Raw genomic sequence first — 26,027 nt, forward strand, 5'->3', positions numbered from 1 at the left:
AAGTTTAGAAGAATACATTTACTGTAAAAATTTATGTTTCCTCTCTTTTTTTTTACTAAACCTATTATGGTAATATCTGTGTTACGAATCTTTCAGGGCAGAAGGGGAGATAGCACTGTATCTTTTACTTTACAAACTCTGCAATGCGTGAAAATATGAATATTAGACAGAACTCCCCTACCATACATATACATAAACTTGCATGTGCACTACCATCAAGACTGAAAGCATTTTTGTCTACATGTAAACAAAAGAAAAAAACAAATGCACCATACAGTGTCATCAAATGATTTATATGCTGTACATACCACAATACAGCATTACCTATATTATAGTGAGATTACAAACTTATTCATTTATTAAAGCAGTATATTACAATGAAAGCCATCTTAAGCTGGTTTCTTTTTTCTTTTCAGTTTTTCTCTTGAGGTGCAGCGCAACGAATTAATATTGGTTTGAGCCCAGTTGTTCAAAAATGTATTGAGATGAAAACTCCTATAGCTTGGATGAAACTTGTACTTGATATACATGTACATATAGTATTGGGGTGAGACTCTCAAGTCCGATTTCTAACTTAATTACTTTATACATTTTTTAACAATGGACTCATCATGTACAATACATTATACATGTAGGTGTCACAAGGTACAGAACTGAGCACAGAAATGACAAGTTACAGATTACACTGAAAAAAAACGACACTTTTCTTTTGTTTGTTTTTGTCTTTTACCAAATTATACACTTTTTGAATCCTCAGCAGCCCAACATTTAGAAAACATTCCATTTTATTTGTGATATCTTTCAGCATACTTTACGTGTTATGGTTTTCTTACTAACACAGGCATGACAGTTCAAAGACAAAGCACTGATAAAATTTCACATGAAATTTAAAAAAAAAAAAGGTTTTTTTTGTACATGTATTCTTCTATAAATTTTAAGAAACTATTTCAAAGTTTAAAGAACAACACAAAATCTGTTCAGTAACTACAAGAGTTGACTACTTTCTCAAATCTCACATCTTAAAAAGAGTCAACATACATCTACATTCATTTTGAGAAGTTTTGGTCTTCAAATCAGAATGTATGTTTAAGTTTTGTGATGTCACTCAAACTATTCTGGCAGACTTTTTCAATTAGAAATGTGAAAATTTAAGTAATAATGCTCTTCTACGAAAACAAACTAAATTCAGGTCACGGGAGTCAAATAATTATCAAACATGTCAGATGTAATTAAATCCATAATGTTACACTCTGACAGCTTCTAACATTTCCATCGTTACCAAGATGTCGCACATTGTCAACTTTAAACCTGATCTCTAAGAAGTAATTGGTATTTCATACATGGCAAATGGAAATAATTAACACTGACTATCCAAGTGTTAACTTTCACGCAGATGTATAAATGCGAATATTTCTCATCATGCAAATATGAAGTGTGCCAAATACATGTACGGGTACTATGTATTTTTCCATACATGTATGTTCTTTCACCAAATACCAAAAGTTTGTATGTTTATATATTGGTGTATTCAATACTGGCACTATGCACCCACATTCAACTGTCGGACATCAAGAGCATGCAATCCAAGGTTGATATGAGGAAAATGCGATACAGTATCCAATATGACCAAAGCTGCAAGCACCAAAGTTGAGCCAATGCTGTGAGTATACAATCTGAAAACCCATCAGCATGCAATGTGTACAATGTACATGTACCTAGATGTAAAACCTTCTACAACTTGAACCTGGCTAATTCACCCTTATGACTCGCTACATGTATCGCTACACTGGGCTACTCTAATTTGGAGGAAAAGGAAAAATACAAAGTTAAGAGCACCATACTGTAGCACATACAAATGATCACATGACACAAGATCTTCCCCAATATCCAAGATGGCTGACATTGTAGGAAAGGAATTGGCAATCCAATATTATATTGGTGTCAAAAATAAGCAGCATTTCAATCGAGGCTACAAAAAGCAGGATCATTCAATTGGCAAACATTAAAACAGCCTTCTCAAGTTTTACATGTAATAATAAAAAAAGATAAAAATATGGCCTTTCAGTTTAACAATTTGTATGAAGAAAAAACAGACAGGCACATTGCAATTATATTAAACCCAGCAGCATATGGAACATGGAATATAGCTTTCCCCGATACTGTCATTCAGTTCAGGTCATTTCAACAATATCATCACTTCAATAAAATAAAGAAAAAAAAAACAAACCCCAGAAGCAATGACTCGAAACCTTGGTTCGCACTTGATTATCTGTTTGCAACCATATCACAAATTCAGCACAGAATTTCGTACAAATACGTGTGTGCATGCATGTCTGTAGCTTATACAGCTTACACTCGTGACTCCGTCAAAACTGGTTCTGGAATTGTGCTTTAAAAATGCAAACATGTAAAATTTTATCATTTCTGTCGTGAATTTTTAATAACAATAACAGTGCACATTATGGACATACATCTCACGGGACAATATCTCTAGGTCTTGTGTTTATGCAAAATGCCATTTTCTTGGTCCATTAAAAACAGAATGGTCATAAAACATTCACATGCTCTCCATGAGTGAACTTTCCTTAAGCTGAACAAATGAAGAGACAATGGGTCTGTTAGAATTCCATTTTTCTCTAGTAACTACTGATCTTCGCAAGAATGTAGCATATATATTTGTACTTATTCGGACAAAACAAGCCTAGCACATGGAAGTAATGATTCTGTTTTCTCAAAGATGAAAGAATAATGTCCTTTGTATTAAGAATTCAAGTGCAATAAGATGAATTCATCAAGATGTTCATCAAGAAAGTGTTGATTTTGAGCAGTTTGTTATATTTTTTTTTGTTTCGTTATGTTTTTTTAACTTAATCTGATGATCGACACAGGAAAATACATAGCAATATGCCTCAATAATCATATATATTTAGATGTATATTCCATTTCAATTGTGAGCAAATTAAATACATACATGTATAAGAGAGTAAAAACACGAAGACAGTATTGAAATTTGTCACAGATGTAGATACAGCTACGCTTAAGGCTCACTAATTAAAAATGTTTTACGTGTACATGCATGTTTATACAACAGACCCGCAACTGGCGTGCACATAAAAGCTCGCATTTTCAGCGACTCACATACATGAACGCTTGCTTGGCTGGCACATAAAAACGTGGCGCAGAATTTTCGTGCAGTATTACACCATACCGCTTGGACACTCATAGATGTGATGGGACAAGCCAATAAGTTTTCAAGTTCAATCTTTGATAGAAAAAGCAGCATTCTACAATGGGAATCTAAAATAACCCCAATCCTGGGTCATTGACTATTTTGTCCTCTTGTGACACACAGGTCTGGCAGTTTTAAGAGATGTCAAGATACAAGATATATTCCAAAACTATGTCAAAAAGCGATATCAACTTTTGAACGCTCAACGATTTCTTCACCGATACAAAACACTGCATTCAGCAGTTCAGCAGGAACTAGGTAGTTTTTTACAGAAATGCACTCCTGTTGTAGTGGTAACTCTAATTTGATTGACACTTAATAACCCCACCCAGGCCACAATCCCAGTCTCACAATTCAAAGAGGCAACAAATATTTAGACGTAGTTTGGTGCTGGAAATGTTACCCCATGGCACTGAGAAAACTCCTGGCGACCCTCGCATTGACAAGCCAAGACTAAAATTACAAAATGTCTTTATTTTTCTGGGGGATTTTCAGCTTCATTCTGAGCCGGCTTCTCATCTGTCTTCGCTGGTTCTTCGTCCTTCTTGATTTCTTCATCTTTCTTCAAATCAGCCACGTCTTCGATCTTTTCCCCTTCTTTCTTGTCTTCCTCCTTGGACTTGTCCTCGGTGGCCTCCCCGTTCTCTTTAGGTTTCCCCTCGTCCTCAGGTTTAGCGGTCTCTTCTTGGCCCTCAGGTTCCTCCCCTGCCTTGTGGGGTCCTGTGAATTTCTTGGACTTCTTAATGAAGCCAGCCTCTATCATGGAATAGGCCATTTCAATCAGTGTGTCCTTGGCATCGTATGGATTGATACCCAGCACATCCTTCATCTGTAATTTACAAAGTCAACAATAAAATTCAGCGAATTTATGCATTATGCAATAAATATACAAAAATTAAGCATGGTGCAACCTGGTTTTCAAATGTAATCAGAAGAGCTGCAAAGTGAAACTGTACACAAAACGATATGAGAATCAGGCAAAGTTTGAAGCAGTTACTGGACAGAAATCAGAATCAAAGAAATCTGTAAATATGCAGACCAGCAACCATTTTTGAATCCCATTTACTTTAACATGGGTGTCTTAAAAAAAGTAATTTATAGTAGAACAAAACTAGAGAAAATCGAGGAACTGAAAAGTTTGTGAACATGAGAAGGTTCTAAAGAAAAGAGGTGCCATTTGTCTCTTGAACGCTTTGAGACAGGTGATTGGTAAATAAATGTCAACTAGGGCTGCCTAACATTTTTTTTACAATTCACATGATACAGGGTGGTTTTACCTTCAAAGCCAAAAGAGTTCAAACTCACCTATAACTTTCCTATTATTGCCCAAACACCAATGCATGACAAAAGGACAAACAGATGACTGGATGGACAAATTCAACTTAATAACCTCCATTTCGCTAAAGTGTGAGAAAAAAAAATGAAAGGAATGTATGGAACAAAAACTGTTCCACGACCTACCCTGCTGTTGTTAAAGCGGGTCACTTTGCCGATGTTGGGAAGAATCAGCTTGATGGTCTTGTCAAAGAGGCTGGTCATCCAAAGTGCGAAGTATGGGCAGTTGACCGTGGGGATGTTGTAGCCTGTAACAGGACATCATACGACAGTGCAGTGTGCATTTTGAATTATGACAATTACGACTAACCCTAACAATTTCTCCTTACAAAAGGATACATGATTTTCCTTTGATGTGGGATCTCAAAGGAACAAAGGAATTTCATGGCGCAACGCATACAATGAATTCTCCAGTCCTGGGCCCAGTTTTACAAAGCAGCGCATGGCATTTTTTTTTTTTATCATACATTTGTCGTATTGTATTTTCTATGTCACTACTGCTGAACCTTTGTCCTATATGTGCCATTATTGTGCAATTATGATATCTTTGTGAAAATGGGCCGAGGAGAGGCCAAGAAATTGTTTTGTTTTAGATCCACTACGGCCCCCATTGCAAGTCAGCTACATCTAAGATTACATGTGCTTCTCATTGCAGTCAATATTTCACCATTGTCATTGAAATTTCCAGGCAGTGGAATCAAAAACAGGTAAGTTAAGAACACCGCATCATGACAGATTTCCTGAAAAAAGACTCTCACATCAGACAAATGGAGCTTGCTTCAAACAAATGTTACATAATAGGGAATAAACATGAGACATTAGTTAAAGTTGTGTGTAAAAAAAGTCCATGATTACTACTAGATTTTCAGGGAAGCTCTGGTCATTCCATGGTATCAGGTCAAAATGTCCGGTGGCCAAAACGTGCGTTACCTACATGTAAATGTCTACTAGTTGTCAACTACAGTACTGCTCGATCCTAATGATGTACCTGCCACGGATGTGGATCGGAACATCCGCATAGGAAGGGTGTAATATCATAGGAAGGGTGTAATATCATAGGAAGGATGTAATATCATAGGAAGGGTGTAATATCATAGGAAGGGTGTAATATCATAGGAAGGGTGTAATATCATAGGAAGATGTTCACATCATAGGCCGATCATACAGCCAAGATGGGTGTACCATCTGCTTAGGATTCACGTAGGATCCGACCATCATCCGCGTAGGATTCACGTAGGATCCGACCATCATCCGCGTAGGATGGGCGTAGGATCTGGATATCATCCACGTAGGATGGGCGTAGGATCCGACCATCATCTGCGTAGGATGGGCGTAGGATCCGACCACCATCCGCGTAGGATGGGCGTAGGATCCGACCATCATCTGCGTAGGATGGGCGTAGGATCCGACCATCATCTGCGTAGGATGGGCTTAGGATCCGACCATCATCCACAAAGGATGAGCTTAGGATCTGACCATCATCCACGTAGGATTGGCGTAAGATCCGACCATCACCCGGGTAGGATGGGCGTAGGATCCAACCATCATCTGCGTAGGATGAGCTTAGGATCCGACCATCATCTGCATAGGATGGGCTTAGGATCTGACCATCATCCACGTAGGATTGGCGTAAGATCCGACCATCACCTGGGTAGGATGGGCGGAGAATCCGACCACCATCCGCATAGGATGGGCGTAGGATCCGACCATCATCTGCGTAGGATGGGCGTAGGATCCGACCATCATCTGCGTAGGATGGGCTTAGGATCCGACCATCATCCATGTAGGATGAGCTTAGGATCTGACCATCTTCCACCTAGGATTGGCGTAAGATCCGATCATCACCCGGGTAGGATGGGCGTAGGATCCGACCATCATCTGCGTAGGATGAGTTTAGGATCCGACCATCATCTGCATAGGATGGGCTTAGGATCTGACCATCATCCACGTAGGATTGGCGTAAGATCCGACCATCACCTGGGTAGGATGGGCGGAGAATCTGACCACCATCTGCGTAGGATGGGTGTATGATCCAACCAATATCCACGTAGGGTTTTGCGACATACCCTAACATTCACACATAAACTCATCTAACTCATAACAAATGCCGACTTGTTCGACACCACACTTGTTTGTCCTTTCCAAACAGAAAAAATATTTACAAATGGTCTAGTTCCTGGCATGGTTAACAATTTGCACATAATCATGATAACATGCAAATTGAGTGTTCACTGTTTCCGCAATTATTTGGTAAATTAAAAACCATAACCGTCGTACAATTCACGATTTTCTGAGGGAGTCAATTTAAGTGCTGAATGCAGTGTATAGTTACAACAGAACTTACATTTAGGCAACACGAATGGCTAATTTATAATATTTGTACAGGTTTTGGCGAGAACTTACATCATCTCCGGTTGTCCGGGAATGCTGTTATGATTTTACATTTCCACCCACACGGATAAACATAGTCGAGAAACGGGAAAGCAGAACTTGGAAGTCATGCACTGGGCTTGCTCAGCTTTTTACTGGCCTGAATGAGTGGGAGGCGAATGATAGATCATTCACAAATACTTTTCTCGTCACCATGCTGCCTTACCACGTAAGACATGATACATCATGTCAAGTTTACAGACAGAGTGTAGGCAAAGCTTAAAGTGCCGCAAAACGGTCTAAATGAGACTACATGTATTGGTCAATCAAGATCTGCGTAAAATGCACTCAGGATGGTGCCAACATCAGCGCATGGGCCGCCCATCATGGCCGTATGATCTGTGTAGCACATCCGATCAAGATGCACGTATGATGGGCAGATGATACGTGTAGTGTACTGTGTAAGATGGGTCGGAAGTTGGGCGTCACGTGACCACCCTTTCGTGTTGAAAACAAAATGGTCACCCAATGTTATAGCATTGGAGAAAAGGTCACTTTTTGCCACTTCGGTAGCGACCAGTAAGGCTTAGCTGTACAAAATAGCACCATGAAAGTTCTGCAGAAATACTTACTCTATCCGGAAAGCTGATAATTATACAAATCCAACGGATACAAGATCACTGATTCAAAAAGAGGCATTTTTTTCCTATGCAATAACATTGGGAGGACCGGTTTCTTCACCTACGCCGTTTGTTACTAAGGAGATCACATGGTCTCTAGCTTCCGATCCCTCTTACAGAGTATCATTGGGATCAGGCAGTACTGTATCTAAAGGACTGCTATATATCTGAGCACATTTGTTGGCACTGTGCTTTATAGTCAAATTACCCTTTGCCTATAAATTACCTTTTATGAAACATTGTAAACATCATAGAATATATTTACATGTACGAGATAAACAGTGCATTTTTGGAGCCTTTCTGTTTGACCATGGTGTGTTGGACACACCAGAAATGAACAAGGCAGCTGAGGTGGTCACACTGAGCTGATAGCGTGAGATATTGGCATTAGAGACGATGAAAAATTTTTTAAATATTTCTGTTAGACATACAAATTACATTTATACTTTCAGCATTCTTTGTTATGATTGGAGACACATATTTATCCACATGCCGCTACAGGTTGCACATAAATTGTACATTTGTATATAGATAGGGGACGTTTTTATAGTGGTCGTCTTGGTTAATAGTTCATTTGACAGTACTTCACTCTGATTTATTAGTCATAGCCATTAAACTGGAATGTGTTTTTTTAGTCTTTTGTAGAAAAGGGAAAAATTTCAATACCCCTGTTGAAAAATAATACACATGTTCATTAATTCTTCAACCTTCTCGCATATTCTAAAGCTGTTTATTCAAGCATATTCTGAGGATACTATTCACTGTACACTGACAAATTTAAACTTTTTGTGAAGCCCTGAAATTTTCCAACCACACCAATATAGTTTACCTCCGAAATTAACAGCAAAAAGTGCATGAATCGCAGTGGAAGTTGCTCTTTCATATGCAAACAAGTTGAGGAATTATTGTACTGTTTCCTTTGACAACACTGTCAAATCAACAATGATATCACTTTACGAGGACTTTGTGAAAAAATTATTACAAAAGGTAATCTGTCATCAGTAAAAGGTTCAAAATAATTAGGACACCACAGGTACAATGTAACTTGAGTGATTCTTCAGTTTAAGACGGCAATCAGGTACATATAAATATATGTATACACATGAATTTATCCTTATACTTATGTGTGTGCAAATGAATAAAAATTCTATTTGGAAATAATGTGCTTTGAAACCTTGCCTTTTTTTTTTGCAAGTTTACAACAGACACATAAATTGAATAAAGTCAAAAAAACAAAAAAACATGCATCAGGTACAAAGCAGATGACTTACATTACCACAACTACCACTAACCACCGAATATTTATTTTCAAAAGTACATATATACATGCTAAAACACAACACCTAAATTCAGTCATGCCCATACTAAAATGATATTCTAGCTACATGAATGGATTTAGAAACACTGATATGTTCATCACAAAACATGGAATTTTAACTTGATCAATTTACCATATCCTGAGGTTTCTAATGATTCTAGAAAAATGCTTTAAAGCTGGTCTGGAAGGTATTAGGATATCCTGCTGGAAAAATGTATGTTTCAGCACAAAAAATGATATTTTATGGCATTAATTTGTCTCTAAAAAACCACTATAGTGGGCGAAAGGCTGTCTGTTCAGATCTTATGTAAATTTTTACAAGTGCAGCTGTCTGAGCAAGACATTTAAATACATTTAATGAATGAGCAGTTTTTCGACAGCTAATAAAGCGCATTTATAACTGGCCAGACCTTGATGTGCAAATTCCTTCTTGAGCATCAATGCGATGTCTCGCATCCAAACGCTATGTGAATACATCACATGCCGGTTTCCTGTTTGGAAGAAAACATGCACCATAGTACAAACACACATCATGCAATGCACATAACATTTATGACACAAAACAAGGCCGAATATAACTTTTCTCATGACACAAAAAACAAGGCTAACATTTTTCATGAGACAAAGTAATGCTGACACCATTTGCAACATTGAAACACTGACACACATATAGGTACCTATCACAAACTGGATGCTTTGAAATGTAAAAACCAGCTATCGCAAACCATGATTTCTAAAACCAAATGCTATTTATTTTATCCCAGCTTATTTTCCAAAAAACTGTATATACCAAAATAAAAAAAATATCAAGTGCAGACGGATGGCACTAGTTTCATGCTTTTGACCAGAATGTTTGAATACATACAAATATGTTTATAGGCAAAAACACCCAGAATGAGATAATAACTATTATGCCATACAACAACAATACAAGAAACACAAGCGATGGGTCAAAGTATACATGTCATGCATGTATGAAGACACCAAAACACGAATTTCAAAGCAGCCACTGAATTTCAATACATGCAGCTGGTGAATACCTTGTGGTTTAAACTCTTTAGACAAAACCTGGGCAATCTCTTTCATCCACATATTTGTGTTGGAGATAATGTGGCGCTTCCCTGCAGGATTACACGTACCAGTAAGTCACAGTGTTATCAACACATCAAAGATAAATTCATTTATTTATTTCACTGATGTTCTCATGTATGATTTACTTATACAACAGTGGTTGTTTGTGGGCTGAGGAAACCTGAGTGCCTGGAATAAATGCAACTTTCGCCAGGTAAGGTGATAAATGTGCTGATGGTGATGCTGGGATTGAACCAATTCAATGAGAGCTGGACTGGATCCTGCAATCTCACTGGAGAATACACTACTTCAACATAATGAGCCAGAGATGAAGCCCATGTGAATGATCAACATATTACTGAAAACTATCCAGTCTATTATTTTCATGTGAATACCCTTGGTAATGCATTCAAAAGCTGAACTCACAGTCCAATACTACAGTGTATTTTCAATGTCACTCCAGTTACATGTCAAACTAAACATTATCTTTATGTAACAAACTCATCGCAAAGGAGTTATATTGAGAGTGCTGATTCACAGAACATCATGTCAAAGACACTAAACGAGACACTCTATCCAGCCAATGCATAATGGCCCCTGAATGCTACACACTGTAAATGAAAGCAACTTTAGAAGTCTAAACAAAAATCCACATTTCACCCACTTAGCTCTTATCTTATTTATCACCTGTTCTCTGCAAGGACCCCGGGGAACTCAAATCTATGAATAAAATAATACTGCAACTTGCCTGCGGCATCAGGATTCACCATTGCCTTGATATGAGCGGCAGCCACATCTCTCACATCCACAACGGGCAGGTTGATTTTGGGGACCATTGGCATGGAGCGTTCCATCAGCCGCTTAACCACCTGCCATACAAGTATAGAATCATATTCCTAGTCAACCGTTAGATCAGACATGTCAGAGGACAGTAATGAAGTCGAGGCATGAACACCTAAGTTATGTTAAAGATTTCACAAGCTGTTAACCCATTTGTCGTAATCCTTGTCAAGCAACTATATGATGTTTATTTCAAAACATATCTAAACATTCCACTGGCTGAATACCATTTATATTCTTTGAAATAATGTAACATCACTTGACAAAGATCTAGACAAGTTGTAGAAAACTTTGTCAAATGTTCTATTCATTATTATCAAGGAATAAACCAGTTTTAACAAGAATTCTACAAGTATTGCTTTCCAATATACGTTCCCTTAAGTGGTTTCAGGTGTCAGAAGAAGTCCATTACAGAATAAAGACACAATTTTGATAAAATTCAGTGGTCCTTTTTGCGCAGACAATAATGCCTGCATGCACGGAACAGACAGTGAAACACAAAAATGATGGCTGGGCTGATCAGCCATTGCAAAGACCAAGAAAACTACCTAGGTGGTCAATTGAATGAGAGCTTATGTGATAACCAATGCCATTTATTTATTTATTTCATTGGTGTATTACGCCGTAACCAAGAATATTTCACTTATACGATGGCGGCCAGCGTTATGGTGGGTGGAAACCAGGCAGAGCCCGGGGGGAAACCCACGACCATCTGCAGGTTGCTGACATACACCATAAGCAATGGTTTGAACGGACAGTGATATCTGTTTAGCAGGAACATGTTTCACGTTCAGATGCCACACATGTTTTTGTTACAGGTCAGTTTTTCGACCTTTTGTGTGCCTTCTCACTGGCTTAAAGAATACATACATGTAAAGGGTTCTATAACGTGAAGAGTTTTGTTTTAAGGAAAATGAAGAAAGACATGCAACCAAAACTGGGTCATATTTGATATTTCTTAACAACTCTTTTATTTTATGCATATTTTCAGTCAGTGGTCGGAAACATTCAAAAATGACATCATCCATGAACATACTGTAAAGGTACGACCAGTTTAGCATACTGTCAGCAACCTGCGGATGGTCGTGGGTTTCCCCCGGGCTCTGCCCGGTTTCCACCCACCATAATGCTGGCTGCCATCGTATAAGTGAAATATTCTTGAGTACGGCGTAAAACACCAATCAAATAAATAAATAAATAAATACATGTATATTACACTGAAAACACAAAATAAACTAAGTTATTGATGGTTATAACTACTTACCTCCATGCTTGTACACTGTGACCCATGGAGCACTGGGCCCATGACGTAGGCTGGGTTGATCACGGCCAACTCCACCTTGTCGTCATCTGTCAACACATCAGTCAATACAATGATCAACACGTCAACACATCAGTCAATACAATGATCAACACATCAGTCCATACAATAATCAACACGTCAACACATCAGTCAATACAATGATCAACATGTCAACACATCGGTCAATACACTGATCAACACATCAGTCAATACACTGATCAACACATTAGACAATACAATGACCAACATGTCAACACATCAGTTAATACAATGATCAACACATCAGTCAACACACTGATCAACACATTAATAAAAACATCAGTCAACACATATCGATCAATACAAAAGAAACATTGACATCATGACACGCCAATCAGCACATTCATTGAAACACATTTGTGTTGTTCTATTTGAGAATTGCCACCATACATTTCTATTGGCCCAATGAAATTAAGATAAATCTTTCGATGATACATGAGGAAGAACTTGAAATGTTCAATGAGCAGTCCAAACACGAGTTATGGCCACATAGTTATATCCATTGTAATATTAACAGTAATTTTGGTCTGTTGCAAACCAATGCTCTTTACAAGGCTAAGCAACTTGTAAACAGCCTACGACTGATGAGTGGAAGATCGTGCAATGCGCTTGCTTTTTCTGAGCCGATCATGAGCTTGCCACCTCAGATGTACCTCAAGTGCAGATATGGTACACATAATTAGGGTCAGGGGAGCAATACTTACTGTTTTATTTACAGTCTTTCATCACAGCAACACAAGTTAACCTGTCTTAAACTGCACTAGTCATACTTGTAGCTTGTTAACGAGGAGCTTAACATCTCTGCTCAGGCAATCTGGATATAAACTTACCAGGAAGTTCCTTGATATACTCCCATGCAGCCTTCTCAGCCAGAGTTTTGCTCTTGGCATAAGCATCCAGTTTTTCGGGGTTGGCCCAATCCTCTTCAGAGTAGACTTTACCCTCCTCGCCTGTGATGCCACCTGGTATGGAAAAAGGGAGATAACTTAGGGTATTAATCACAATAGCCAATAACAATATAAATTATACACTGTTCTGTAAACATTATCTGCAAAACCTGTTTATCTACAGTATATTTATTTACTTATTCGACTGGTGTTATTTTCAATACTGTGACACATTTTCCTCTGCTGTTGTTTGTGTCTACCTACAGCGTGCGGATGGTTGTGGGTTTCCACCAGGCTCTCTCTGGTTTTCTCCTGCCATAATGCAGGCCGCCGCTGTATACGTGAAATATTTTTGGGTACAGCGTAAAACATCAATCAAATAAATAAATAGCCAATCCTTTCTGAAAAACTGTGTTTGCCTAAATATATATTTTAGAATGAATGGATCTATATTTTTTTTCCATTATATATTTCCATATTATGTACATCGTTGTTGTTCAGGGTTCCGTCATAAATTCCCTCTCAACATTAAAGGAAAATGTTTTTCTAAGACTTTCAAGGACCAAAAATCCCATGATTCCCAGAACTTTCAAAAGGACCAAAAATCCCATGTTTTCCAGGACTTTCAAAAGGACCAAATCCCAAGTTTTCCAGGATTTTCAAAATCACACGTTTTCCAGCACTTTCAAAAGGACCAAAATCCCACGTTTTCCAGGACCTTCAAGGACCAGAATCCCATGTTTTCCAGGACTTTCAAGGACGATTAATGAAACTATTTATGAAAGGAATTTTAGGTCTTGGACAACATTTGACAAAGTAGATTAAAGAACTTATTCCAAATTGAGCTCTTCTTTCAACAACATTTTTGTCACAAACTTGAAAACTTTCCAACCAAATTTAAAAAAAGTTCTATCTTCCAAACCAAACTCTTTTTCAAGAAATTTTAGTCAAGATCTTGTAAATTTTTCAACAAAATTCATTGCCTTATCCCAGACTCAGTTCTATTTCAATAAATTTTGTGTTGACCCTTGAAAACCTCTCAACAATATTCATGAAATTTCAAAAGACTAATTAACCCTGTTACTGACTGACCAGAGATGGCTGCCACGGAGCTGGTGAGCACGATGCGCTTGACCGACTTAGCAGCCACGCAGGCCTTCAGAACACTCTGTGTGCCCTCCACGGCTGGTTGAATTAGGTCATTCTCATCCTTGGGGATCTGGTTTGGGAACGGGCTCGCAACATGAATCAGGTAGGTGGCATCTTTCACCGCCCTAAAAAAACAAAAACAATGTATGACAGACAAATTGATTATGGTAGTTGTTTATAGGTATAACTGTTTTCCACATGATATCGGATGGAAACATGATGGTGCCTGATTGTAGGTGATCGATTTGTAGATTTACAAAAATGTACAAAATTAGCAGTAAATGCTTTACTAGAATGAGAACCATTATCATATACATGTAATATAAGCACTTTCACACACTATGTAAGAACTGCAGATCCTTTTTGCCAAGATGTTTATTTCTGTTTATTATTTATTTCATTGTTGTTCAATGTCATATTCAAAAATGTTTCAGGTTTCAAAATGACAATCATGCAGTTTTATGGATGGAGGAAAGAAGTGTGCCTTGAGTAAGCCACCAACCTTTGGCAAGGTGCTGACAAACTTTCCCACATGTTACATATGGAAGACAAATAGTCTTCAATGAGCATAAGACAGCCCTACGAGTGTTGTAGAATGTTTTTTATCAAAAAAGATCCACAAATTCTCTGTCCAAGGCCAAGTTTGAACCTGGATCTTGTGATTGAAAGGCAAGCACCTTTTTATTTATTTATTTATTTGACATATACTAGAGCATACCGGTGGAAGGAAACCAGGTGGAGCACTGTGGAAACCCATGACCATCTACAGGCTGTTGACAGATCTTACCACATACAGTTGAAGAGGAAGCCAGTGTGAGCTGGACATGAACTCATGGCGAACTCATAGCAACTGCTGTGCTGCGCTGGCGCGCTAACCACTTCGGCCATGGTGGCAAGGGCAAGTGCCTTTGTAAACCACACTCCCTTATGTACTTATTTCAGGAAGCTTTGAGAGTGAGTGAGTGCTTGGGGTTCAACATCGTACTTAACAATTTTTCAGTCGTATAAGGATGAAGGGGTCCTTAAAGTGCATGTAATGTACTCCTTGTTGCAGGACAGATTTCCACCACTCTTGTATCTAGTGCTGCTTCACTGAGATGACTTACCGAAGGCAAGCAAGCCGTTCCACCCGAGCCATTATACTGATACGGGTCAACCAGTCATCCCCTTAATGCTGAACACCTTGCGAGGAAGCTACAACTTCCTTTTTTTTTTAGGTTTTAGGTGTGGCCCGACATAGGATTGACCCTGGATCTACCGCCCCCAAAACGGACGCTCTTCCAACTGCGCTATCGGGGCCAATTCAGGAAGCTTTAAGATGTTGTATGTTCGCATGTCCACTAGATGTCTTCACTGACCACAGAGGTAAAAAATGACACTAGATTTGATCATGCAATCTCACTGGCGTGACGACTAGTCATTTTCTGGGAGAGTCTATTTTCTATGCCTAAAAGCCCAATTCCTCACTTTAAAACACCCCAAATGATCATAAATTTTGTCCACTAACTTGCCCATTTTTCCTGATTCTGAGAGTTCTACTGAGTTTAGATAGATGTTGTAAGGTTTGCTTGAAGCATGGGATGATATTCTACTGGAAAATTATTTCAGCACTGGAAAAGTTTCAGCACCATAAATTATATTTTGGGACATTTATATGCCTCTGAAAATGCAATTTTGTGGGCAAAATTTGAGGTGATTTAGGGTAACACTTACGCATCCCAGGAATCTGGCTTAGTTAGATCAGCCTCCACCAGTTCCAGCTTGTACTGAGCTTCAGGGCATAGCTCGTTAAGCCGCTTCGTTTTGGCTTCATCCTGAACGCTCCGCAGGGTTCCCCTCACACGATACTGCCCCGATTCCTGCAACTGCTGGATGATGTGGGTGGCGATGAACCCAGATGCCCCCGTGACAACCACCACTGTAAGACAAGGAAAACAGAGAGGAAAATAAAATAGATGCCTGGCGAAACTGAGACTTCAAGCCCTTGACCAATGAAGTGGCAAATCCAGTTTAAATCAATTTAAATTAGTCCAGTAGCTTCTCGGTTCTTGACACTTTTCTACACCTTTCATGTGACTGATCCTCACTCATATTTAACACCAAATGAAATATTTTTAAATGCAGTGCAAACTATTCTTGAATGCTGTGCGAAATATCCTTGACTGCTGAATGAAATATTCTTGAGCACAATGTGAAAGATTCTTGAGTGCAATGTGAAAGATTCTTGACTGCTGTGTGAAAGAGTCTTGAGCCAAATGTGAAATATTCTTGAGCACAATGTGAAAGATTCTTGAGTGCAATGTGAAAGATTCTTGACTGCTGTGTGAAAGAGTCTTGAGCCAAAATGTGAAAGATTCTTGAGCGCAATGTGAAAGATTCTTGAGTGCAATGTGAAATATACTTGAATGCATTCAGAACAAGTAAGGCCAGTAGCCATGCACTTGGGTACACATATATCAACCATTACCAGTAGAACTATGTTAAAGAGAAAAAGAAATAAGGTCATTGACACTCAGATCTTAACGCAGATACATATAGAAATTGCATGTTCCAAGCTCATTATTACATATGGGTCCCTGCTGCAAACTGGCGTGGTCTGACAGGTACCTGGTTAACATGCAAACAACATGAGCAAACCACACAGGCTAAATCAAGTTTTTCTGTAACCGCTTTAGATCCTGTCAAAGGTTACTGAAGCGGTTGCCACGGAAACGGAAAAGCCAGACGTGGGATCGTCAGGATGGTGCCGCTGTCGTACACGGGCAATGTCTTCTTGATGAGAAAATCAATACAAGTGCTGCCTTTAAATTCAGACCGGGTCGCACAGGGAAAGTTATTGGACAAAGCCTGGTCTGGTATCCCAGACACAATAACCTGAGGCAAAGCTTGCTGGAGAAGCCTTAAGGCTGCGCAACGTGCTTGGGGATCAATACAGCATGGTCGCAGTCAGACAGATTTGACTCATTGCTTCAGCCTGCATGCATGGTGAGGCGATTGCACCATGGATGCATGAATGCAAAGTAGTTCTGAGGCTGCAGCATTCCAACGCACAAATTTTGCAAAGGTGCAAGCCGCAAATATTAACCTGTGCATGGTATTTTAATCATAATTGTAAGCAGTATCAAAATGCATGAATACATTTAAAAATTGAATCAATGATTAGTTGATTGACAGATTGTTACTTTATAACACCATGTTCACGAATTTTTTTACTTTTTTACGAGTCCAGTAAGTTTTATGAGGGATGAAAATGACGTGCCATCGTCTTTTGGCAAGTTAATGATAAGCTTTCTTATGTACAGATTTGCATGCCGTATTGGTGGAAGAAAAGTGGTCTTTTATGAACTTTACCGGTGACGTAATGTAAAAATGTTAAATGTACATATACAAGAACGTACTGACCAATGCGCCTGGAAGAATCCATACAATCTCTGTCAAATTAGGACAGGAATGAACTCTTGTACAAAACCGCTTTTGGAACGTAAACTGTATTCAACATTAAAAGCCAACGTTTCATTTACATGCATCACTCATTCCTGTCAGTTTTGTTAATAAATGGTAATAATAATTGTAGGGTTTTCATCTTAAATTAAAATTAAATTTTGTATTTAACTCCTGTTGAAGGCATGGATGGATATGAAGGTAAGAGTAAAAAAAGTTAAATTTGGGAGAGCAAATGCATATTTATTGGAAACGTTTAAAATTGCAATAATTCAATTTTCCAATGTCATATCAGTGTGAATGTCGTTTATCTCTTTTTGTGCTGGAACTCTCCAAATAAAAATTCAACACAAATTCTTTGTTTTTTCAAGTCCTTCAGTACAAGTGGAATCATGGCTTTAATATCATATTTTATATCCTTTAATACACATGCACATAAGAGTATTTAAAAGATTCATTTGATGCTCAGCCTCACAAAGAGACCACATCAATGGCGACAGTCCACCATCCAACTGGAAAAGCACACTTTGGCAAAGGTCATTCAAAATTGGGGGCCTCCGTGGCTCAGTCGGTTAGCGCGCCTCAGAAGCCTCTCACCAATGTGGTTGCTGTGAGTTCAAGCCCAGCTCATGCTGGGTTCCTCTCCGGCCGTCAGTGAGAAGGTCTGTCACAACCTGCTGATGATCGTGGGTTCTGCCCGGTTTCCTCCTACCATAATGCTGGCCGCCATCGTATAAGTGAAATATTCTTGAATGTGGCATAAAACACCAATCAAATAAATAAATAAATAATTCGAAATTATTGCTATCTTTAAGGCTTTAACTCTGGTTCCACACTGCTCATGTAGCCAATCATTACTGTTAACATATTCACCAGAAAATGCAAAACAAAGGAAGGAGTCAAATTAGATTTATTTGATACCTACTAATTACAGCAGATTTTAGCTGTTTGATCTAGAATATGCTAGCAGTGTAATAAAATCAATTCATTTTCTTACACAAAGTATGCACAAATTGTGTAAGAATAAATTAAATCCAATAAATAAAGAAAACATAAAAAAGCCTTTATCACTGAATCCGAATGAATATACACATATGTACACAAATGTAGGTATCATCGGAGTACCTGTTTTCTTGGTATAATAGGCTTACAATTTCCATTGGGGCAGACTGTATATACACTACAGGTACAGTCAATGTTTGTTACTGATGTCATTACATCTTCGTCAGATTTTGTTTCCAGTTACAATTGTGATTGCTGATCCCACAGAGATCTGTGATCATAATGTAGCCTCTCCCAAATCCCCAGTCCCCCTCCCCCAAATTCCCTGCCCCGCTCTCCGCAGAGACCCTCGGTCATAAGTGTTCAGTGATCCTAGATAGTACAGAGTGCAGTCATCCTTGATAGTAGCCTACAGAGCACAGTGATCCTCAACAGTAGCCTACAGAGCACAGTGATCCTTGATAGTAGCCTACAGATCAGTGATCCTTGATAGTAAGCTACAGAGCACATTGATCCTTGACAGTAGCCTACAGAGCACAGTGATCCTTGATAGTAGCCTAAAGAGCACAGTGATCCTTGATAGTAGCCTACAGAGCACAGTGATCCTTGATAGTAGCCTACAGATCAGTGATCCTTGATAGTAGCCTACAGAGCACAGTGATCCTTGATAGTAGCCTACAGAGCACAGTGATCCTTGATAGTAGCCTAGAGCACAGTGATCCTTGATAGTAGCCTACAGATCAGTGATCCTTGATAGTAGCCTACAGATCAGTGATCCTTGATAGTAGCCTACAGAGCACAGTGATCCTTGATAGTAGCCTACAGATCAGTGATCCTTGATAGTAGCCTACAGATCAGTGATCCTTGATAGTAGCCTACAGAGCACAGTGATCCTTGATAGTAGCCTACAGAGCACAGTGATCCTTGATAATAGCCTCCCCCAAATCCCGTCCCCCTCCCCCAACTTCCCTGCCCCGCTCTCCGCACCAGGGCTGTCTGACCTGTCTAAAGCACTCTTTGTTATTTGTTGCCACATTCCTAGTATTAGAGCTATTAACCAATCAGAATACAACCAAAGGTCATCACCTTTCCATAGGGCACGTCCATCCCCTGTTCCTTCCTTCAACTATCTGATGGTAACATAGATAAGCTCGCATACATCATAAACTTGTCAGCATTCTGACCACTTTGTCATCCCAGCCATGTTTATTACAGACTGTATATCCAGTAAAATTGCACCAAGCCAGCTATAGTGCCCTGCTTCCGCATACTGTGTTCAAATATCATTGGCAATAACAGGCCAGCCGCCAGAAAGGTCAGGTGTGAGACTGTTAATCAATGTTGTCGTCGTTGTTGATGACATAGAGGATTTTTACTGACCCTCAGCCAAAATACATGTAGGACATTTCCTTTAAACGCATGTCAACAAATCTAGAATGAGCTAGCAGTGTGAAAAAACTTGGTTGCCAACATTATGCAGTAAAAAATACCAGAACAACCAGGCTATGACAGGTTCACATAGTGCTTGATTTTAAAAAAACCCTGCCAAATAGACCTCTGCTGGATTTGAACCTGTGACCTCAATGCTCAGGTATTGATCAGCTGCTGCAAGAACAGGCTGGGCTTTTACTGACTGATCAGCCAGCCATGGTCCCTGGATAATTAAAGCTATATTGGACTAGCTCTGCTGTATGTCACTGCTTTACATGCTGTATGGTGTGACACAGAGCAAGCTGATTTGGCCTGGCATCTAAGATGGATCATACAGGCAAAGGCCAATTGGACAGGTATAACAAAAGATACAGCTGTAGACTGCGGTCCCGCTGGAAATGCAATAAATATGGACAGTGGACAAGTGGCCTTATCAGATCTGTCCAGCAGAAAGGACAATGGCAACAGCCGCCTCCATATATCACGCATGTAGATGTATGCTGTATTGTTGTCAGCCTAGGTGGACAGCCCCAGAAAGCATGGACCATAAAACCTGAGGGGCCAGGCTTGGTGGCTATGATCCAGAAGCATACGCTAAAATTATAAGTGGATGTGTCTGGGTATGACAAAACCTCTGATACACTTTGGCTAGAGACAACAGTGAACCTTTATAGATTGTATGCTGTCATAAGCAACAGATATACGTATATATATACATATATGTAGACATATGTGTGTGTGTGTGTGTGTGTGTGTTCAGATCAAAAAGAAAGGCATGGAGTCACAACGGAATGCACAGAGTCATAAAACCATTTGCTTCAGGTGGCTATCCAGAGGAATGCTAAAACATTCGTTAATGTGTCTGGGTAGAACAAATAAATTGGCACATATCGGTCATAGACGGCGGTCAAACATATATGTTGTCACAATAATGAATATAGTACATGTTCAAATCACACAAAAATCACACAAAAATCACACAGAGTAATATTAATCTGTCTACATGTAAGTGTCGAAACAGGCATTCACATAATATACCAGCCAGGAACCAAGATGCATGTTCCAGGTCAGGTTCCACACAAACTACATGTACCAAAGAACTAAGAAAGTATATAAAGTACGAAAACAGGACAAAATCACGCAAAGAGAAGCAGTCAGCAGTCTTCAATGATGTTAGAAAGACGCAAGGCAAGTCATTTGCCCACGTGAATGTTTCATATGGCCGCCAAGTTTAATGGTTGGAAAGTGGCCGATGTAACATACAATAAGTACAATGGCCGATGTTATATATAGTCACAGAGAGCTGATTGTGAGTTCCATTTTACCACCGTGTAATTTCAATGGACAAGGGCTAAGATGAGATAGAGTCTAGACTGTAGCCACGGCCTAGCTTGATGCTAATGTCACAGACTTGTGACTTCTACGTTGATAGATGTTAGCTGTTGATCATTACAGGAAGCTAATTACATGTATTTGTTGTATCAGGAATTATATACCAGTGTATATGTACAAGTCTAAAGAATATAGTAATGCTTTTTGAGAAAATTGCTGGGTGCTCACATTATTAATGTGTATGTGCAACATTAGATCATCCTGGTCTGCAACAATAATTTAGCGGTATGCAACAGTAGGTGGTCAAGGTGTGCAACAATAATGCTTCAGTGTGCAACTTCAGATCATCCAGGCTTGCAACAACAACTTAGTGGTATGCAACAGTAGGTGGTCAAGGTGTGCAACAAGAATGCCTAAGTATGCAATATCAGATCATCCAGGTTTGCAATAATAACTGTAGCAGTATGCAACAGAAGGTGATTAATGTGTGCAACAATAATACCTAAGTATGCAATATCGGATCATCACGGTTTGCAATAATAACTGTAGCAGTATGCAACAGAAGGTGATTAAGGTGTGCAACAATAATACCTAAGTATTCAAAATCAGATCATCCAGGTTTGCAATAATAACTTGGCAGTATGCAACAGTAGGTGATCAAGGTGTGCAACAATAATGCTTCATTGTGCAACTTCAGATCATCCAGGGTTGCAACAAAACTTGGTGGTATGCAACAGCAGGTGGTCAAGGTGTGCAACAAGAATGCCTGCGTGCAGAACATTAGATCCTCCAGGTTTGCAATAATAATTTGGCAGTATGTAACAGAAGGTGATTAATGTGTGCAACAATAATGCCTGGATGTGGAACATTAAATCATCCAGGCTTGCAACAATAACTTAAGAGTATGCAACAGTAGGTGGTCAAGGCATGCAACAATAACAAAAACAGTGTGCACCAAGGCCACCAAACTGGGCAACAAAGTCACCAGGGCTTGCATCAAGATATGTGTGTGCCATACTGTTACTCTTTGGGTACAATACATGTAGATGACCAACATGTAGGTAGGCATCCAGATCACCCATAAAACAGTAATATAAAAGCTAAAAATACAAAAGCTAAATTTTTTAATGCTGACAAATCTTTATGTGCAATCCATGAATACATGTGTACACAATGAGGTATATCACCACTGCCCTATGGTCAAACAACCCTTGCCCTGTAGTCAAAAACCCTGCCCTGTAGTCAAACAACCCTTACCCTGTAGTCAAACAACCCTTGCCCTGTAGTCAAACACCCTGCCCTGTAGTCAAACAACCCTTGCCCTGTAGTCAAACACCCTGCCCTGTAGTCAAACAACCCTTGCCCTGTAGTCAAACAACCCTTACCCTGTAGTAAACAACCCTGCCTTATAGTCAAACAACCCTTGCCCTGTAGTCAAACACCCTGCCCTGTAGTCAAACAGCCTGCCCAGTAGTCAAACAATCCTTGCCCTGTAGTCAAACACCCTGCCCTGTAGTCAAACAGCCCTTGCACTGTAGTCAAACAACCCTTACACTGTAGTAAACAACACTGCCCTGTAGTCAAACAACCCTTGCCCTGTAGTCAAACACCCTGCCCTGTAGTCAAACAACCCTTGCCCTGTAGTCAAACACCCTGCCCTGTAGTCAAACACCCTGCCCTGTAGTCAAACAACCCTTGTCCTGTAGTCAAACAACCCTTACCCTGTAGTAAACAACCCTGCCCTGTAGTCAAACACCCTGCCTTGTAGTCAAACAACCCTTACCCTGTAGTCGAAAACCCTGCCCTGCAGTCAAACAACCCACATTTATAACACTTCTATCATCCATGAAACTGACACTGAAGTTCATCAGGGTATGCCATAGCCCTGATGCGATGGTCTTACTTTAGAAACATTAAGTGTTTGTAGCCCACTAATTACTGTAGAAAGCATCTTTTCAAGAGGTTTTCACGCATAAATATGGCATCAATCAACCTCTAGGTCCCACATTAACTGCATGTTCGACATATAACCATGCCAATTACAATGTTCAGTCACACGTATTACGGTTGAGTAGGGAAACTTCAGACACTCTTGGCCAATGGCCAAAAAATATTACTTCCTTTCGACATATAGGCGTTAGCTGAAAACTAGCTACCAAACGCTAGTAGTGGAGAACTTGAACATAGGCTCAAGTATAGGTGATTGTCAGCTTTAATTCCCATATGTTTTCTTTGTTGCTTGAGAAAGATCAATGACATCATTTGGTGAATTCTGTTTTTCTTTAAACAGACTACTATATGTCAATATTTAGGTGCTTTTTTTATTGCACAATAACAAACTTAAGGATAAAGCCGGAAAATATTTGCATTCATCTTCAACTTTCCCTTCAGCTCTCGGGGACCAACTGAAATCTTGTACAAATTTGGACAGGGCCTGTCTTTAAGATTATTAACGACTGGGAACTTCGACTTTACACAATATTTTTCCAATGAACAAATTTACCGTCTGTCTGAAAATACCCAAATGTCCAGAGTTCCTCGACTTTACCCTGTTTCCTGAATAGTTAACTGTTTCAAATCTAGCATGAAACCTTTCCTGCCTAAAAGTATAATCAGGCCTAAGTGGGGTAGTCTAGTGTAAATGGGATACCCTTTTCTGTGCAGTGGTCACTCACGTCCATCAGCTGTATTGACCATTGCTCTCTTGTATTGTACGAATGCGTACTTCGGCCTATTACCCTAATTCTTCAACCTTTTCAACGACCTCTGCAACCAATACTTTGAGGCTTTCTGAGAGAACTATGGGATGAAGAGAAATAATTTCCACAGTCTTATAAAGCTTGCGTCTTAAGTGACACAAGCAAATCATTTAAGGGCCAATCATTTATAAATTCCACTGAAAATAAGTACTTTTGTGGTTGAAAAGGTTGAGGACTTAAGAGTACTCACAAAACATCACTGCCGCATACATAAAATGCAGTTGCACCTCTAATGACATGTTTCCAAAATGTATAGTTTCTTTATTTCTTTGACTGTTGTTTAAGCATTGAGAATTCTTCACTTTAATAATATATAAAGGCTGAGTCAGTACAATGGGTGGAGACAGTCAAAGAGCCCGGGGTAATTGATCAGTTAATTGAGTCATCAGTCTGGCAAGTTTCTTAACACAATTATATAACCTTTCCTAGTACACCGTATTAATGGAAGACAGGACATGGTTGTCTCAACCATTTTTATGTTGTCACCATTCAAAAGAAAAGAACACATTTATACAAACTATCCCTTAAATGAAACAGCTATGCTTTAAGTTAAATAAAAAATTTAAATTTTCTGTTAGTAGCACTCGTTATTTGAGTATTTAATATCAAAGACTTAGAAGTCTCCTTTATGCCGCCATTTCACCATATTACATACATCATTGGGCTTTAGCTTTGCCCAATAGCTCTTCAGGACAGGGCATTCCAGACACAGATTGGCAGACAACATCCACACATGTAGGCATAAACTCTTCCTTATTAGAGTTGGCTTTCACAAACCTTAGAATCCACGATTATCACAATATATATACCTATTTAGATGAGATTGGAAAAGTACGTTAATCATATGGTAAGAGTTAAACCTTAAGCACCTTGATGTCACAATGAATATTCAAGAGGAAGAAAGGGGGCTTTTCATTGGACAAGCCTAAAACATGGCAGGGCTACCAATGTGCCTCTAATCAGTGGACGTTGTAAAAATGACCATGTTTAAAACCTTTTTTCTCTCTTACGAAAACTTTAAAATATCTAAATTAAATTTCATTTAAGGTATAGTTTGCATAAATGTATTCTTTTCTTTCATGATATCGCATTCAGTGAAAGAGAGGTGACCCCAGGAATTCTTCGGTCAAGCCTGAGTGAATTATTCTTGAGTATGGCATAAAGCTTCAGTCAAATAAATAAATAAATAAATAAATAAAAAAATCCTTGGCCAAGGCTGGGATTGAACCCACAACTACGAGCCAGTGGGTTGAGTCAGGCCCCTGAGAAAAGAGCCATACCTCACTCCCTTATGTTCTATGAGTCATCACCGAGTGACATAAAAACACAGTGAGTGAGAAGTAAAGTTTACAAACCAGGAAGCTTTGTTGTACTCAGAGACCATAACAGCCACATACATGTACACTCAAGATATCACTACCAATTATCTGCACCATGCTACTCATATACCACACATGTTACACATTAGCTGGGCTGACTCAGAAAGACACACCCTGGAGTAACCTATCAGGAATAAATGATTTATATACCCACTGTCAAATGGCTTAATTATAAATTATATTACCTGTGCTGATACCTCTTTTCAGAATATGCCACTGACCTTCTAACTCAGTGTGCGGTCATCCATGTTATCAAACAAAGGGAATAATTATCTTCAAGGAGCTCTAAATCAGTAGGCTATAGAACAAGGTGGCTCTTCATTAGAGTTAAATTTATATACCCTGTGGGTTAAATTCTAATGCGTTTCAACAACTACTTATTGATATTATAAGTTAATACGAATAGGTGGATTTCAATTAGTAAATCTTAGTACAACTCATAAATATGTATACAGATCATTA

At 39.1% G+C, this 26,027-nt stretch overlaps 1 protein-coding gene across 2 annotated transcripts in view; it reads right to left on the reverse strand.

Annotated features, from left to right (window-relative positions):
* Positions 1-551: 551 nt before the first annotated feature.
* Positions 552-26,027, reverse strand: part of LOC135479039 (uncharacterized) — a 60,645-nt gene continuing 35,169 nt past the window's right edge. The window contains exons 2-9 of one of the 2 annotated variants that reach the window (XM_064758751.1): positions 15,935-16,139; positions 14,165-14,346; positions 13,016-13,147; positions 12,108-12,193; positions 10,752-10,872; positions 9,343-9,423; positions 4,691-4,812; positions 552-4,058 (exon numbers count right to left, since the gene is read on the reverse strand). In XM_064758751.1, the coding sequence (XP_064614821.1) occupies positions 3,702-4,058; positions 4,691-4,812; positions 9,343-9,423; positions 10,752-10,872; positions 12,108-12,193; positions 13,016-13,147; positions 14,165-14,346; positions 15,935-16,139 (1,286 nt within the window). In that variant the 3' untranslated portion in view covers positions 552-3,701. Of the gene's footprint in view, positions 4,059-4,690; positions 4,813-9,342; positions 9,424-9,972; positions 10,054-10,751; positions 10,873-12,107; positions 12,194-13,015; positions 13,148-14,164; positions 14,347-15,934; positions 16,140-26,027 lie in introns of both variants that reach the window. The other variant, XM_064758750.1, reaches the window with a different exon arrangement.

The sequence above is a fragment of the Liolophura sinensis genome, chromosome 12, assembly GCF_032854445.1.
Source record: "Liolophura sinensis isolate JHLJ2023 chromosome 12, CUHK_Ljap_v2, whole genome shotgun sequence".
Lineage (NCBI taxonomy): Eukaryota > Metazoa > Mollusca > Polyplacophora > Chitonida > Chitonidae > Liolophura > Liolophura sinensis.